The sequence below is a fragment of the Culex pipiens genome, chromosome 3 (genome assembly GCF_016801865.2).
Source record: "Culex pipiens pallens isolate TS chromosome 3, TS_CPP_V2, whole genome shotgun sequence".
NCBI classification, from domain to species: Eukaryota; Metazoa; Arthropoda; class Insecta; order Diptera; family Culicidae; genus Culex; species Culex pipiens.
In genome coordinates, this window is record NC_068939.1 from 24,088,763 (window position 1) to 24,106,884 (window position 18,122).

The 18,122-nt window shown below is 35.5% G+C and overlaps 2 protein-coding genes across 3 annotated transcripts in view; one reads left to right on the top strand and one right to left on the bottom strand.

The window, feature by feature from the left end:
- LOC120420649 (protein Lilipod) overlaps window positions 1-18,122 on the bottom strand; it is a 65,604-nt gene that overhangs the window by 23,411 nt on the left and 24,071 nt on the right. For both annotated transcript variants that reach the window (XM_039583731.2, XM_039583733.2), the window contains exons 2-10: window positions 16,216-16,340; window positions 15,884-16,023; window positions 15,598-15,828; window positions 12,481-12,549; window positions 7,062-7,217; window positions 6,841-7,002; window positions 6,622-6,776; window positions 6,322-6,553; window positions 6,106-6,262 (exon numbers count right to left, since the gene is read on the bottom strand). In XM_039583731.2, coding sequence (XP_039439665.1) covers window positions 6,106-6,262; window positions 6,322-6,553; window positions 6,622-6,776; window positions 6,841-7,002; window positions 7,062-7,217; window positions 12,481-12,549; window positions 15,598-15,828; window positions 15,884-16,023; window positions 16,216-16,340 — 1,427 coding nt within the window. The remainder of the gene's footprint in view (window positions 1-6,105; window positions 6,263-6,321; window positions 6,554-6,621; window positions 6,777-6,840; window positions 7,003-7,061; window positions 7,218-12,480; window positions 12,550-15,597; window positions 15,829-15,883; window positions 16,024-16,215; window positions 16,341-18,122) is intronic.
- On the top strand, window positions 11,052-12,181 carry LOC120420650 (tetratricopeptide repeat protein 12). The gene is made up of 2 exons (XM_039583734.1): window positions 11,052-11,388; window positions 11,461-12,181. Exons 1-2 carry the CDS (start codon window positions 11,231-11,233, stop codon window positions 12,164-12,166), a joined length of 864 nt encoding a protein of 287 aa, XP_039439668.1. The 5' UTR covers window positions 11,052-11,230; the 3' UTR covers window positions 12,167-12,181.

An 18,122-nucleotide genomic window follows, 5' to 3' on the forward strand; every position in this document is an offset into this window, starting at 1 on the left:
TTAAAAACTCTAAAGTAATATAACTATTGAAAGTGAACAATTTTCATTAAACAGCCCCGTAGGTGTTGTTCTAATATTACGTCCAATGATTTTTGGGATTCTAGACCCCATACTCCATGTAGATATGTTGTAAGAAGTAAAATTTAGATAAAATTTGTAGGTTTGACATTCTTACTACAGAAACAAATATGTACATAATTGTGAGGAAGGCACAAACCACCATCGGTGGATTAAGAAACGTTTTTTAAGTTGATGTCAGTTAACGCTTCAGTTTTGTCAAGGTATGATAGAATTGGGCTCCCTTAAAACTAAAGAATCGACAGAATTGAGTTTTAGTTAATTTGCTGCCAATAAATAAAATTGAAAATTACGGGTATAAATACTATGGAATTGTCTTAAACAACCATGCTCACCCCCTCATTTTTGCTGCCTCCACAGATACACGTGTTAAGAGAGCCCACATCTATCATACCTTGACGAAACTGAAGCCAAACTAGTAATTTTGAAAATGATTAAAAGCACTGCGTTGAAAGTTACGGCGATGAGAGCATTCAAAATTATGTAGATAACGACAGTTTTTTTTATTGTAACACAATTTTTTCAACCAAAAGTTTTGAAGGACCTAACCAATCATTATAATTTATAAAACGGACTTATGGGACCTCAAACTGGACCAAATGAAACAAACCCGGACTGAATCCGTTTATCCAGTGCCGAGAAAATTGAGTTAAAACTATATTTTCAACTCACACTTCCACTGACATTTGCTCCGATTTTGGTTGGCTGAGTGCGATTAAAAGCTCCATAACCTTCGGGAAGTCGCGTGTTTTCGCCTTTCTTACAAGTGCCCTTACAAACTGTGTACAAAGTACACGTACGCGACCTCCGGTGGGATAATTCCATCAGATGGCGCGAAGCATCGAAGTATGACGACTACAGTTTTCTAAGAGCTATACATTAATGTTCTCACTCCTATGTCACCACACAGGGAAAATTTTAATCGTCATAAATACTTCGATGCTTCGCGCCATCCGGTGGAATTATGGAGCTTTTAATCGGGAATGTATACGTGAATATCTAAAATGCTTATTTTAGAAAATTGCTTTTTCCTGTTTTTTTTTTTCTCAAAAAGTAAACTTAATAATTTGACCTCCTAGACTCAACTTTGTTTCTACTTATCGACTAAGAATCAAATTCTGAGCAAATGTCTGTGAGTGGGGGTGTTGATCAAAAATATGCGGTCGATTTTTTCGGCTTTGGGCCGACGAATTTTGTCCGGATGTGGTCTACTCGGTCTAGATTCGAGTCCCACAGCTTGGTATTGAAAATTGTAATGTTTCATTTAGTTGACCAGGATGACCACTCAAATTCCAGTTTCAAATTCCCGACTTTTTCCCGACTTTTTTCCAGATTTTTCCAAAATGCTCAAATAATAGGCATTTCTTATCTAAAGAATGATATCAAACAAAATACTTTCTATAAGAAAAGTCAATATTTACCACCGAAAAAAAAATCTCAAAGAATTAAAAAAAAATCCAAAAAAATAAAGAAAACTTCAAAAATGTAATTTCATTATTATGATTCAGAGTAGAAACACAAACAATTAGTCTTTGAAAAAATAATCGAAAGTTCAACAATACTTATAACTTCCATGGTATTTTTTAAATTTGCTAAACGTATAGTTTTTGATATTTTTTTAACTTCATCATCATTTTAAATCAAAGAATGATTAAAACGTAACTGCTGTTATTTTTCATTCAAAGGATTTAGAAAAATTTCAAGGAATTCATAAAAGAAAATGTTTTTGCCAAGTTCCCTTTTTAATTATGTAATTTTTGATATTGAATTTTTTAATCAATGTTAATTTTTCTAATGGTCAGTATTTAACTGTTTTTTTTTTCAATGAAAATTCAGTTTGATGATTTTATGTTTCCCAGTTATTTCAAGTGACTGTTTGAAGGGACATTTTTTTTTAATAATTATGCAAGAGCTCAAAATTTCTTGGATTATTTTTTTTGCAATTTCAATATTTTCTTTATGTTTTCAAAACGATTTCAATTTTTTTTTCAATTTTGGATTTTATTCGATATTTAAGTTTTCCGCAACCTGAAAATCAAGCTTTATCGATGGTAGGTAATTTACCCATACTCACAAAAAAAAAGTTCAAGGGCAACATTTGGAAAAAAACACATTTTAAATTACTTAATGAATTTAGTTAAACAATTACAAATATTTACCCAAAAAAAACTATTGCCAAACTCAAGTTCGAATCCTGTTTCAAATATTCAATTATGTGACAAAATGGAATAGAATCATAATTCTAAGCTGGCCATTACGCTCTATTTTTATATTAGTTTTTCATCAACTTTACCTCTTGTTTTGTGAAAAAATTTAAAAGCAATCATTTGATTCATAAAAAAATATTATGAAAATCTGTGTCAAAGACTCCAATATTCATAAAGATTTCAAAGGTCTTAAACAGCTTTTCCATACTCAAATATATTGAAATAGTAAAAATAACCTTAAATTCAAAGTAAGTTACTAAAGCAGAAATAAGTGAATTCAATATGAAAATTGTACAAAATTAGACAAAATTTATTCAAGAGTTTAAAAAGTTTTCCCGACTTTTTGACATAAAATCATAAATTCCCGACTTTTTCCCGATTTTTGGCGGATTTTGACGAATTCCCGACTTTTTCCCGACTTTCCCGATTTCCCGACTTGAGTGGCCACCCTGAGTTGACGAATAATTATGATGAAAAAACTATTCGGACGACTCCAAAAAAGGTACATACCCTTAAATGGCTGGGTCTGATCGCCAAAAGAGCGCCGGGTTGCCAATTACTTCGAAGGCGGTGTCTGTATTTTCTTGACAAAAAGTCTGTGATTTTTTTTATAAAGAGAAATTTTCTATTTCAGTCTACATTACTTAATAAATGAGAGGGAGGCTCCAATCATTAAGTAACGATAGTAGATTAAATAACGTTTTCATTATCAAACTTCTAACGTTTTTTTTTGTAACGAGATAAGCAATGAAAACTATGTTTAGGAAAAAAGAGATGTTTATATATATATTTGATCGACCAAATGGAATTGAAAAATTATAATTTTTAATTCAAAACTGCATTAATCAAATCCGAGTATTTCCATTTATTCAAATTCAATTTTCCGAATATTTTTTTTCAAAAAGTTTTCGCAATTCGCAATTTTCAGTGTAAGAACGGGCCTTGACCGATCTTATGCACTAGGTTCCCGACGAACACGCACTGCCCTTACACCTACATCTCACCCTTGCTCTGAGTCAGTACGAGCAGCACGCTAGAACACGCTTTGAGTGTTCGTGCCAGGCATGCACACCTTCTTTTCCGGTTACGCATTTTAACTCGGCCGGGGGTGGTACATTACGTAGGGTTTGATGTAAGTATAAGCGCCTAACCATTTATAGTGTGCCTATCAACTTTCATTAAAGCAAAAACTGTTTTATTTTTAGTTTGAATTCAAAAACTAGTTGTTATTTTACTGTGTTTTGTTTTCTCCTGAAATCTTTCCTAGTGTTGAGTCGTGTTTTTATGTTGCTATTTCTTTTGTCGCGGTGTTTTGTTACAACTTTGGTCCTAAGCATTTTATAAAAGTTTTTCAAAAGTACAATAGTAATATTTGTGTTAATTCTTTGATCACTCCAAAAATTGAGTAAGGGCTCGAACCTCATTTGTTTGAAGAAAAGGGTGAAGATTGAAAACAATGGACAGTGAAAGAAATATACTATTTGAAGAATCAATAGTAAAAGAAAGATAGTAATTTATGAAGTAGATAAATAAATTAACAATAATTAATAAATAGAGGTAACAAACAAGCTTAGATTGTATTGAGGGCAATTTATAGGGAAGATGAGAAATTATTCAAATAGATAAATAAAGAAAAGGCATATGATAAACAAAATTGACATTGCTGCCAAATTAAGGGAAAGCAGACAGTTTGTTACAGCAGCATCAATTGGTAAAATAGAGTGGAAAAGCGTTAAGAAATAAAAGAATCAAATGAGTAAAATCGAAATCAAATGGAGAATAGTAAACAGAAGCCGCGTTAGAAAATCAGTGAAACAAAATAAACAGAAGATAGGTGGTAGCTGAGAATGAAGAGAAGAGAAACCCCGTTGTGCGATGTTTCAGGTACATCCACAGCAGTTGACTCAACATACTGTGAATCAAAACAATACCGTCTACAATCACAAATTACTTCCCTTTCCCACATTGTCGCGCCCCTTTCTTTTAGCCGTCTCGACTTTGACTTTGGTCAAAGGTTTACGATCCGTTTCCACAGGCCACCAGCTAGGTCATCATGAAAACCAAGCCAACGTGGAGGTAAGAAAATAGGACACTTGCAAGGAACCAGAGCTATACTGTCTTGATCAATTAGATCTAACAGGACTACGGACGTAGTCAGTGACGCTCCTTCCAGGATGTTCCTCGCCTGAGCGTCAACTGAAGAGGTATCATCAGCATCATTCGCACTTGGCCTGCAAATATTTTTTTTCAAAAAGTTCAGAAAATTTCACAAATGTTTAATTTTTAAGATGAAACGGGACGCCAGTTCTTGGTCAACTTCTGTACGACTTAAATTAATTTCTGAACTCGACAGATTGCTTTCTATTGTCCTATTGAGTGCAAAAAAAAAAGCAGAACTTTGTAAGTTACGGCATTTTCCTTAAACGTGCTACAAAACTCGAGAAGTGGCTTCAACATGGCGCTGTCCTACTGTTTCACCTTGAAATTTGAAAATTGGACAGTCAGTTGTTGAGATATTGCCATTTGAAAATGAGATGTTGACATTTTAAATTTTCCTGATTAATTTTCTCTTATCCGCTGTATCTCAGTAAGCAGTCCAAACTACAATGTTTTAAAGATTAAATTGTAACAAAATTTCTGAACTTTTAGATTTTTTTAAGTCACTCATGAGCATTATTTAAAAATCGAAAAATTGCAAATTTTTTATAAATTCAAAATTTTAGAGGCCATATCTCGAAAACGGTGCACTCTATAAAAATTGCTGTAAAGTACTTTTTGATTGGAGTCACAGAAAATGTTTAAGTAAGATTCTTATTTAAAAAAGAAGCGCGGAAAGTCTCAAAAGTTGCAGAATTATATTCCTCAAAAACATACCCAAACATTTGTTTTTTTTATAACTGATTTTGGAAAAATGATCTTTTGCGAAAGAAAAGTTTAAATCGACAAAAAAAAAACAATGTTATTTCCAGGTGTCTTTAATTGAGCAACTCCCCAAAATATGGAATCGATTGGTTGCGTTCACACTTTGCGTTTTTCATTTTAATTTTGTTTGAGATATCATTTTGTATTTTAATTTTTATTTTGAAATGAATTTTCAAACCACACAAAAGCGTTAAAATTGAGAAATTCTCCCAAAACCTTTCTCGAACAATGTATTGTGCTATTTTGCTCCTGTCAAAAGATACAACGTGCTCAAAACTGGTCTAAAACGTGTTTTTTTTGCGCGAAAATTGCGCTTTCTCTTTCTATGCATAGTAAAGGTCCCCACAAAGTTTGAGCAAAATGAAAAAAAAAATCCGGAATTCGCATTGATCATTTCGTTTGGCCCAAAAATATCGCCTGAAAAAAAGTTATTAAATCGGCTTTTAGATGTTTAAGAACAGTTTTGTTTTTTTGTTTTTAATTTTCGGTAAGTATCGGTATTTATTTGGAATTTTCAGTTGTCACTCATAGTACGAAGTTGTAAAAAATGTTTACGATGAACATAGATTTAAAGTGAGTTTTTGTTTTGCGTAAAAAGTTATACAAAAGATATATGTTAAAATGTGATTTGTCTGACAAATCACTGCAGGAGTTGCCATTAACAAATTTTGCGCTAGAGACGATTTGTGATTAACAAGTCTTTACCTAGATTAACTATCAAATTATTCAATTGCATTCAGGGCTGCTGCTTCCGTCTTTCCTACGACGTTCAATCCACGCAAGTGCATTCTAAGCCATTCCGCTCAAAGCGCGCACCGCACACAAAACGCACACTTCTACCCCCTAGTTGATGATGAACGACAGATAGCCAATGAAAATGAAATAGTTTTCCACTAACCGTGCGCACAGCTCCCGCCGCACGGTCGCCGTAAACTTGTTCACCAGACAGAGCGTGGCCGCCGTGCCGAAGATCACGTTGTACAGCAGCACGATCAGCAGGTTGCCGAGCCACTCGATCTGGCCAAAGTCGCCGAGCAGGTCGAAGTTGGTGATGCCTAAAAGGAAACTACGTTTTGAACGGGCTTCTAAAGGTTGTGAAGCCAAGGAGACCTACCCAGTATCCGGGACAGCAATGGCAGCGCGGAGCTCAGGATCAGGACCAGCCCGCAGTTGGCGATCAGCTGCGAGAGGGACGTTTTCCGGCGCTGGGGCCGGACGTTCCGCATGAATGGCATCGTGTAGAGGCCGACGGCCGAGGTCACGCCCAGGTACGTGATGATGGCCACCTCGAGGGCGGCCCCCAGCGGCCCCAGCTTCGAAAGGGACGTGATGCCGAGGGTGAATTGCTGAAGAGAGTGAGGAAAAATTACAATTAATTTAAAAGCAAGAAATTAAAACTGATCAGTCGACTCACCCTCGTACTCAACGGCACTGCCTTGATTCCGATCAGCAACTCCAACGTGTTCTGCACCACCAGCAGTACGGTGATTCCGGTCAGCAGCAGCAACAGCAGCATCGCCACCGGGTAAACCAGATTTCGCTGCAACGCCGACGAACTGCGCTGCTTGTCTGAAAGGAGTTGAAAAGAATAATTAAAATTGTCCTCCAATGGTTAATTTTGAAGTGACCTCACCTAGAGATTTTCGTTCAGCCTCAAGCTCTCTCAGTCTTTCAAAGAGTTTCACGGACTCGTGGCCGTTGGCGCCCTTGCCGGTCGGCCGGATTTGATACAAATCCTCCAGGCCGGTGCACAGCTTCGACGGGGCGTAGTCGATCGTGGTGACGCTCTTGAGTTCTGCGAAAAAAAAACCCAAATAATTTTTACGATGATACAACATTTAAGACCATCCTTACCAATGTTAATGTTGGCGTTCGCGAGCTTCCGCCGCACGGTGGCCTCCTCCAGGTTGAACGCGTGAAACTCCTCGTTTACGTCGCGCAGCAGGTTCGGCTTCACCAGCACCTGGCCAACGACGCCAAACAGCCGCACGAAGCCCATCGGGGTACAAACTGCAAGGAGCAAGCAAGAAAAAAAAATCAATTTTCAGTTTTGTTTTAATTGGGTCAACTTTGCTTCCAGGACCAGGGGGGACGACAGTCAAAGGATGGGGTTATTTTTGGGGCTTGGCCGAGGAGGGAAATGGCTTATTTCCGCGTTGGGCATGAACTGGCGCGACGACCGGAGACGTGGTAATTAGACGCCTGTTGCTGCCTTTTGACCTAGTTTGGATGGTTCTAGGTCATTTCAAACTGAATGTTTACAATGAGATCTTATTTACGGAATGACTAAGATCGGTAAAATGTTAAAAATTGTGCTTCATAACGAACACAAGAAAATATAAATGGAAATAAATATTAAACACTAGCATTACAATTTCATTGAACGAAAGAAACTTCTTTTAATAAAACAAAAAAGATTGAAATTATAGGAAAAGTACTTTCGAACATCAATAAAAAAATAATTTCTTGTAAAACATACAAAAAAAACTTACCTTGACAATGATTGAACGATTTTTGGAATTTGATTATGATTCTAGATTAAATTTTCAAAACAACCTATCCATCATGTTTTTCCTATGCAGATAGAACCTTTTGAAAATTTAATCTAGAATTTGAGTGTACTTTCAAACTGCATTAATCATCGACAACGATAAATTTAAATGCTAAAACACACCCCCTGTCATGATCGTCATTACGAAGCGACCTTCAGAGAACGCACACGAAGTTAAAACGAACAAAACTCGAGCTCATCACTTTTCTCTTTCTCTCTTTGTTCTCTCTTTCTCACTGGCGCAATCATTTGAATGCAGTCATGGTGAAGGTAATCAGCTTCATTTCAGTAGTATGTAAAACGAACGAGCTTTGCGCGAATGTACTTTGGCACTCAACTACAGCTGAGTAATTCTAATTAAAATTTTGTGAAAAAATGATTTTTCTCAATGCCATTTAGCATTCATTTTAACTCTAAGATTTCTTGGAAAGTATTAATTCAATTTTTAATGTAAAAAATAAAACTTTTGTGAAATTGTCTACTCTTTTAAATTTAATTTCAAAATCTAGCCTATAGTTTGAAAATGTCAATAATAAGAATTTTTGGTTTTTTCAAAAGGTTATCTAATATTTTATTCTAATATTTTAAAATACTTATTTTCGAAAATAGCAGAACATTTTACAAAAGAGCAATTCTCTAGAAAATCAGTCTTTTTTTGCAATTTTTTTTTTGTATTTTTTTAATCCGGTTGAAACTTTTTTAGTGCCTTCGGTATGCCCAGTAAAACCATTTTGCATAATTAGTTTGTCCATATAATTTTCCATACAAATTTGGCAGCTGTCCATACAAATTATATATGAAAAATTCAAAAATCTGTATCTTTTAAAGAAATTTTTTGATCAATTTGGTGTCTTCGGCAAAGTTGTAGGTATGAATAAGGACTACACTGAAAAAAATGGTACAGGGTACAAAAAATGGTAATTTGTAATTAAACTTTTTGTCACTAAAACTTGATTTGCAAAAAAACACTATTTTAATTTTTTAATTTTCTGATGAAATTTTCAGAACGGAAAAACAATCTTTGACCGAGTTATGAATTTTTTAATCAATACTGATTTTTTTTAATCAAAATATTGATCTCAAAATTTGTTCAACTTCATTTTTCGATGTAAAATCAAAGTTGCAATCAAAAAGTACTTTAGTGAAATTTTTCATAAAGAGCATCGTTTTCAAGTTATAGCCATTTTAAGATAACTTTTTTTTTGAAAATATTCGCAGTTATTTTTTTTTAATTGGTGCCGAAGCTGAGAAAATTTTCTATATTTTGCTTTTATGAACTTTGTTGGTACAAACCTCAGTTGCTGAGATATTGCCATGCAAAGATTCAAAAACAGGAAAATTGATGTTTTCTAAGTCTCACCCAACCAACCCGCTATTTTCGAATGTCGATATCTCAGCTACTAATGGTCCGATTTTCAATGTTAAAACATTAAACATCTGTGAAATTTTCCGATCTTTTCGAAAACAATATTTTTTTGTTTAAATCAAGACTGACATTTCAAAAGGGCCAAGCATTTAATATTACGTAGAATCTGCTGCAGTTCTTAAAAATTAAAACACTTTTTTTATCAATTTTAATGGAAACTCTCCCTTTTTTCAAGCTTGGGAGCTTTGGTGTGATTATTTTGCATTTCTTCAAAGTTATTTTTATTTGTAGTTATTTGGTTTTTTTCATTATTTTGAAATAAAGCGCAAGTTTTCACATTTTTCAAACATTTTTGAAGATTTTTCTGGATGTTTTTTGAAGATTTTTCTGGAGTTTTGGGATTGTTTCAATCATGAGGAGTTCTATTTTTTTTATTTTAGTATTCCTTCAAAACTGAAAAGTTTTTGAATCATAAACTTTGTTTGAATTATTGAAATTCGAGCAGATGCAAAAGTTTGTGGGGTTTTTTTATCTTTCCAATGTCTTGTAAATGTCTGAGAATTTTTGCAATTTTCGAGAAAACAATGAAAAATAATTTGGTTTGCAAATAATACAACAAAAAGGAATGGAGTTCTTGGAAATGGCAATGAGGAATGGAACAAAGCGGCAGCTGGATTTTGAGACGAAGTGGGGGGAGAGATGTTTTAACATTTAAAAGTCCGAAACTGTCCCGTCTAGTGATTCGACGATAAGATAAAGAAAATATTGACAAAGAGAAAGAATTTTTTTTGGCAAAATGAAATCCAAAGGACCATCGAGGAAGGGGGTTTTCGAGCTAGAGAGGCCAGAGAGAGATCAAGATCTAGATCAAAGTGGACCGAAGCACGCAATTTGAAGAAACTATCGACAGATAGGGAAATATTGAGATGACGAAGATCGATCGGTGGTTTAAAATACAGTCGGCTCTCTGGCTGTCGATCTTCTCGATATCAATCGATCTCGATATCAATATTGAACTAATTTGTCAATCCCTTCAATAGCATGTTTTGATTTTTTCGTTCTATAATTTGATACCATCTGCTCTCGACGGTCCCTTCAATATCGACAGAAAGAGAGTCGACTATATAGAATTGATAATTGGTTTAGCAAGGCAAAATGATAATCAACTACAGTCAACCCACATATTCGGAACGGTTTCCAGATCGGCCAATGTTCAAAAAATCATAGCAAATCGATAATTGAACTTAATGATTCGCTTTTACCTTCATTTGAAAGCTTTTCTTGCGATCTTTCGAATGCTGTATCGAACATCTGCAAATTTTAACTTTTTTTTAACTTTGACCCTTGAAATCCACAAATTCGGAACACTTTTTTCTTACGAATGTAAACAAACTTTGGATCTCTCCAGGAGTACATATTTATTACCAAATAATGACTTCACACACTGAAACCAATGAAATTCAAGCTTAGTGATGTTTTAAACATGGTTTGATAACTTTTTTGTGAAAATATCAGTTAAATTCAGGTGTTCCACAATTGTGGGAGGCACAATAACATCCCACAATTATGAAACAGGCCATTTGGAGGCAGTGTTTTGCTGCTCTGGACAAAATAGTCTTGGAATGAAGTTTTTTGTTCAGAAAGTACTACTTTTACTAGTGAAATAGCAAGATAATGTCCAAATGAAGGTTCTAAAAATAGTAAGGTCGACAGAAAAGCTACTTTTGGCATACTATTGACAAATTATCATAATTTAAAAAAAATGTATTTGGTCTAGAATTTTTGAAAATGTAATATAAACCATGGAATTTTCTATTTTTACAACACCTTTAAAAAAAAAACTCTTGAAATATTAATTTATTTGAAAGCATAAATAAATAAACAAAAAACAACTTTCTAAAATCCTCCCAAACTCGCTCATAGACGGTACCCGGCAAGCAACCTTTGCGCGCTTCCTTGGCAACACGCCGGTTGTTATTTTTTGCTGTCCTCCCCGAGTCCTTCCAGTTCCCGAGTCGAGTCAAAACAAACCAAAATAACCACCTGGCCCTGGCGCGAAACAACAACCTCACTCGTCAGACCGCGTCGGCAGTTCAAACCGATACCATGTCTACTACGCCAGCAGCAGGGACGAACCGCCGTTCGGTGGACGACGAAGACTTTGAGGCGTCGATGAGCAAGGTGGACGAGGTGATGAAGATCCTCAGCATGATGACCAGCGGGGACAAGACCAAGGAGCAGATGGGCGTTGCGTTCGCCGAGAGGTGAGTAGTGGATTGACTTGATTGAATTTTTGGGTTTTGAGTGATGGTCACACACTCTTTTCTTGGTGACAGCTTCCTGGGCGATGACAAGAAGGAGCTGGAGAAGATTGACGTGGACAATTTCATCGTGCGCGTGAACCAGGAACGAACCGTCATCAACCGGAAGGGGGACGAGGACTCGCTGGACCGTCCGATGCAGGACAAGTTTGCGTTTATGGCCGAAATGGAACGGGATGCGGCTCGGCGTGCATCGGAGCGTAAGGAACGAGAGCAAACTGCTCAGGGTTTGAGGAGGGCGGGAAACCTGGCGTTCCGCCGCGGCGAGTACGAAAAGAGCATCAGCATGTACACCAAGGCCATCGACCAGATTCGCGACAGTCCGATTCTGTACAACAACCGTGCGTTGGCCTACATCAAGATTAAGCTCTGCAAGCGAGCCATCATAGACTGCGACTTTGTGATCAGCAAGCTGGACGAGAAGAACCTGCGATCGTGGGTCTACCGCGCCCAAGGGTACTTCCTGCTGGGAGAAACTCGAGCGTACGAGAAGAGCATCGCCGAAGCGAAGAAGCACAACCCCAAAGAGTTGGACTACATCGATCGGATCGTGCTGGAGATTGAGGGAAAGACTAAGGCCGCGGCAGCAGCAGCAGCGACGACGACGACGAGCGAGGAACCAGAGACTGAGGAATCCGGGGCCGCCGGTGATGGCGGTGATGCCGCAGAGCGACCCCTTCCCATGGATGATGTACAATCAAATTCTTCAAATGATTCTTAGAGAGAGTTGGTTTTGTGTGTTGCGTGAGCTCAATAAATTGCACTGAAGTTATGTCGTGAACTTTGTTGGATGACAAAACCGTGTTGTGGTTGTTACTTTGGCGCAACCGAAAAGTGTGTGGTTTATCGACAAAACATGGCGTGTAGAGGAAGTTGGTTTTTGTAACTTTTACATGGTTCGCAGGCAGCGTTGGGAGATGGGAAACTGACATGGTAGGTGTGTGTGGTTAAAATCAAAGGTGGCAGCTGATTGACGTTAGGTGGGGGAAAAGTTGGTCCTTTGTGGACCATGTACTGAGCGCCTTCGGTACTTACCTAATAGTAAAAGTACTCCTAAAAATGATACACATGAGTATAAGAATGGCAGATGATATTTTCCTAAATCTGGAAGAGAAGATAGAGAAAGAAAAATTAGTAAAGTTATCTAAAAAATTGGCCACAGTTTGTTGTATCGAGGAGCTCCGATTTGGAAAAATTAAGATAACAATATGAATCGAGAAATTTTACACAAATTTAAGGTTTTGGAGATGTAAATTTAAATCTAAAAACATAAAAAAAACATGTTTAATACATAACAATATTATGGTGGATGGAAAGGGCGGGGGTGACATCAAATTAGAAAAAAAATATTTGCAAAGGCCTGAATTTACAATTGACCATAGCATCTCAGGGTGGCTACTAAAATCTTTTTTTATTCCCAACTTATCCAGAACCCTAAATAATTAGAATATCTCACTCAAAAAATTAACCAATATTAACAAAATTGTAAAAAAAAGAAACTTTCTAAATAACAAATTCATAGAAAAAAATGTACTTAAGGCATGGAAGTACTCATAATGTCGAAAAAAGAGAAAACATTTAATCAAAAATTAAAAACAAAACTCAAAAATAAATAAAATTTTATGATTCATTTTGAGCATTGTCAAACATTGAGTTTGATCATTGAATTCAATAGGAAAAGAATTTAAAACGAGTTAAAAATAACATAGTTAATTTTTTTTTTAAAATGAAGCGCCTGAGGACAGCAATAAGCCTTTAAAAAAAATGAATAGTTTATGCAAAAAAGAATGATTTATCAAGTTTTCTTTTTAATGTTGTGCATTTGATATTTAATTTTAAAAATTCAGGCTGATTAATTAATTTGTCAATATTTTAAAGTTTAAAATTTATTTTAAGGAAAAATCAAATTCAAGGAAAAAGAACACTTTTCGCATACATTTCCCGTTTGCATTTTCGTTATTTTTGAGTGATTGATGCAGTTTGGTTCAAAATCGTGAGCTCTTTCAGAAAAAAACACAGTACTTTATTCTAGAAATCAGGAGGAAATGCAGTTTTTTAGCGAAGACTTTTTTTCCAGTAAAACTGGTTACATTGATAGTTTGAACATTTAAAATAGGATTCATTACCGAATATTCTAAGATTTTTTGGGAAGTGTTCAAAGTATCTCGAAAAGAAGATTTCAACAAACTTTGACAAGTTTGAAACCATATGAATGTTAAAACTCGGCGTTTTAAAATGGCACAAAATTTCTGAGCTGAAGCTTTGGTGTAATTTTTTTCAAAATTTTAAATTTTGAAGCAGCAGCATTTTTTTCTAGGCCAGCTCTTTCGGATGCTAATGACAGGTTATTAGTTGGACTTTCATGGGAAAATAGCATTAGATTTGATAATGTCTTATAAATATAGGTATTTATTCACCGAACCGTTTCCCGAAATCTTCGTTAGATGAAATTATCAGCAATCGTTTTGTCAAGATTTTGCACAGATAGATCAAAACTTTTTGGGTTTCAAAATCTTCGGCTTCTTTTAGTCCAGAAAAGACCGCAGATTTTAAACAAACAATTGTGACAAATTTACAACGAGTTACATGCAACATTTTTTGAACAATTCCAAAAAACACTTTTGAACAGGATTTTTCAGTTAAACTTTTGTTACTTTGATTCAGGATTACGTCGTGAATTACTTTTCGAAATAAGTGCTGAAATGTTCAACTTTTTAGCACTGTTATAAGTGATTTTTCGCGATTTCGCGGAATCCGCAAATTCCGTGAAATTTGCCCTTGGCTCTGAAATTTGGTAAATACCGTGAAATGAAGCAAAACTTAAAATAATGTATTGCCGAATTGCTCCTCGTTGTATTGAAACTATGATTTTTAAATTCACACACAACACACCATATGATTTTTTACTGACATTTTTGGCCAAGTGGTAAAAATGCATGACAAATTTAGAACTTCTTTTTGAAAACGATGAGCAGATTTCATGTAACGTGAGGAAAATCAGGAAAAATATTCCATTGAATAATCTGAAATAATCAACATCAAATGTTAAAATACAGTTAAATTTCACTTCGGATAATCGAATCACGTTTTTTTTCTTTGTCTTATTTTTAATTGTTGAGCTTTAGTACTCTAAAGTGATTAAGAATTTTTTAAATCCAAGATGGCGGCCAAAATGGCGATGATGAAATATTGAAAAAATGCATTTTTTTTGTTTTACTGGCATCAATCATTTAATTTGACTAAAATGGGATTGCAGAATTCGAATTTGATGTTAAGTAAGAAAATAAAAAAACGATTTTTTTGTTCATGATTTAGATAATCGAGTCTGGACCAAGTCTGGACTTAAAATAACAAATAGATGCATTTATTTTAAGCAGCTTTTAGATAAGGCCGTTGCAAATATTTTTCAAAGTTTATGTCGCCTATTCTATTTCAATGGAAATAGAAGTTTAATCAACTGAAAACATACTAAAATGCCCTATTCTGCATTGATAATTATTTTTTTGCAATTCCGTCGTGAAACTACTTAATTTTCCTGTCATTCTTGAACGACGAAAAAGCCTACTTTTCTGTACCAAAAATAACAAAATCGAATAGCAACACTTTTCACAATAAATGCTGAAAAGTTCTACTTTTCTGCACTGAAATGGGTGCTGAAAAGTTGAACTTTTCAGCACTTGTATCGAAAAGCAACACTTTTCAACATTTTTTTTTATTTAAACGATTTATTGACAAAATACATGAAAATTTTACATAAAATTTCACTCAATGGGTGTTTTTCGGAATTGCAAAAAATGTTGTATGGAACTCGTTGCAAAACTTGATTTTTTCAGCACTCTTCGTATTTATCCAACTCGGTGAACCTCGTTGGATAAATGTACGACTCGTGCTGAAAAAATCCTCTTTTTGCAACTTGTTGCATAAACTACTATTAGCATGTTTTGGATCGATGAAAAATATTTTGAACTTTTATGGAATTCCAATGTTCATCACCGCAAACACTATTTTTTAACTTTTTATTTTTTATGATTTTTTCATGATTTTTTTTCTGTTTAAAGGAAAAACGTTTAAAAACCTAGATGTTCCTTTGATCAGAAAAGAGTTTTATAAGTGTAAGGTTTATACCACAAGAAATGTATCCAAAATACTCACTAAACAGCGCCTGGAAGGAGTTGCGCTCGGGGTCGCGCAGCGCCGACACCACGTACGTCATGCCGAACACGATGAACGCCAGCAGCGAGAACACGGTAAAGGTTTCGTACACCCGCGCCATCACGCCCTTCTTGTGCCCGCTGAAGCCGGACGACTCGGTGAAGAGGTAGGCAAACGGTAGCAGCACAAACAGCGCCAGATTCGAAAACAGGAACACGTGGTTCCAGAGGCCTAATAGAAATTGAAATTAACAGAAAATTCTACAGTCCGGAAGAGTCGCCCTCACCTTGAATCAGCGAACTGTTGAGCCACTTGACGTAATAACTGTTGGGGTACAGCAGCAGGACTTCGTTGCTGGCGATCGATATTGGGAGGAGCAGGGCCGCACCCACGGCCACGGCCAGCGAGAAGGTGCACAACCATAAACTAAAAAAAAATGGGGGGAAATTGACAAATTAGATGGTGCGGAACCAGTCGCAAACAATTGCGATTGTTGTTTGAATTTGAACAACGTTGTTCAATTCATCGCGTCATATAGTCGAATTGCACTCATGTCTGAAATAATAGCAGCAGTATTTATGAATTTGAAATTGCAATTGCAGCAAACGGGGTACTTACCTAATTCTATAAACAGTAATCTCGTCGTCGTCTGTGGAGAATAGGTCTTCACGGTCGCGCCGCCTAAACCGACCGATCAGGGCAAAACTGCCGAGGTAAAGCAGCAGAAACAGTAGCAGGAAAATCTGAAACAAGACGAAACAAAAACAGCGTAAACAATTGAGTTATTGAAGACGATGCAGGGGTTTTGCATAACAAGATCACTTTTTTTTTGTTCGATGAATAATGCAACTTTGCGCCACCACAAAGCTGAGCCATTTGGCCGATGCCAACGATTTCGCCCAGACAATGCCAAAAGATCAAGAACTAAATACTCTAGACTTGGGAGTAGTGTTAGGTGACAAAGTTCAGTTGGCTCGCAAAGACGGGGATCATTGGACTTTGAGCGACAGTCAATGGCTGTTTTGCTGAATGAACTGTAGCAGCGTGCGAGAGTAACATTTCAAAAGAGGGCACATTGGAAACGCCTTATTTTTAGTCTTACTCGTAAAATTGGAATTGTATCTCGAGCAAAATTGCAATCAAATTATTTAGTAATTATTGTTTAAGTCATAACAAATTTCCCTCTACAGTCGAAATGTCCAATGAGTTGGCAGTGAAGTGCAAGTGACACCAACATCAGTCAGTGGTAGAAGCTTGCAAATATTTGGTCTAAAATTATCGCTTCCTGAGGGCGCTTGGCATTGTGGTTGAGTTGGACGGGGGGCGCCGCACTGAAGAAAGTGAATCGCGACCAAAAACTTAGGGGGAATATACCAATTTTAAGCCTAATAAGTGGTCGTGTTTGGATGATCCTGGATAATCTGGAGTGTTCCATAGAATTTACTAAAACCAAGTGCACCTACCAGTAGAGCAAAATTTCTGAATAATTCGACTTTTACTGAAAGTTATTCTATTCCTTTGACAAGCACTTAAATAAAAATTCCCAAGGGTATTCTAATCTGACGAGAATGCACTGGGCCCCGCCCATTTTTCTATTTGTGACGAAATTTTAAGTGAACACTCACGAAAAGTAGCATTTCTAGAAAGTTTCCTGGCATCACTGTCTCACTCCAACAGGCGCTGCTGGTGGTGTGGTGGCCACCCTTTGTTCTTTATTTGCCTTCGCCGCTTGCTCGGTTTTCTTCAGCCTTCGATTTGAATAGGTATAAACGTTAAGTGACTTGGCGCGTTTGTTTTTTTGATGGCGCTTGCTAATTATTTACATGTTTTGGGATTATTTTTCAAGTGAGTGTCTAACTAATGCAGGGTTGTTACGGGAGAGTAGTCTAATCGAATCAAAATCTAAAATTATAATATGATAAAATTTTAAATTTCGAAAGTCTAAATATTCAAAATCTAAGAATTTTTATACAGTTTGTTATCCAAAATCCTCGCTAAAATTTAAATCCGAAAGAAATTTAATTTCCGATATTTAAAATAATGTCTTCTCATAATTTCAAAATCTTTTACATAAAATAGGACTTCAAAAATTGTGGAATTTAAGCATTTCAGAACTAAGAATTTAAAAACAAAAACATTTAAGAATTTACGTATTTAAGAATTTAAGAATTTAAGAATTTAAGAATTTAAGAATTTAAGAATTTAAGAATTTAAGAATTTAAGAATTTAAGAATTTAAGAATTTAAGAATTTAAGAATTTAAGAATTTAGGAATTTAAGAATTTAAGAATTTAAGAATTTAAGAATTTAAGAATTTAAGAATTTAAGAATTTAAGAATTTAAGAATTTAAGAATTTAAGAATTTAAGAATTTAAGAATTTAAGAATTTAAGAATTTAAGAATTTAAGAATTTAAGAATTTAAGAATTTAAGAATTTAAGAATTTAAGAATTTAAGAATTTAAGAATTTAAGAATTTAAGAATTTAAGAATTTAAGAATTTAAGAATTTAAGAATTTAAGAATTTA

What these genes read in the sequence shown, in the direction of transcription:
- LOC120420650 (XM_039583734.1), top strand. Translation starts at nt 11,231, where the DNA reads ATGTCTACTACGCCAGCAGCAGGGACGAACCGCCGTTCGGTGGACGAC. An exon ending in GGCGTTGCGTTCGCCGAGAG is followed by an intron (nt 11,389 to 11,460) that starts GTGAGTAGTGGA and finishes TCTTGGTGACAG; the next exon opens with CTTCCTGGGCGATGACAAGA.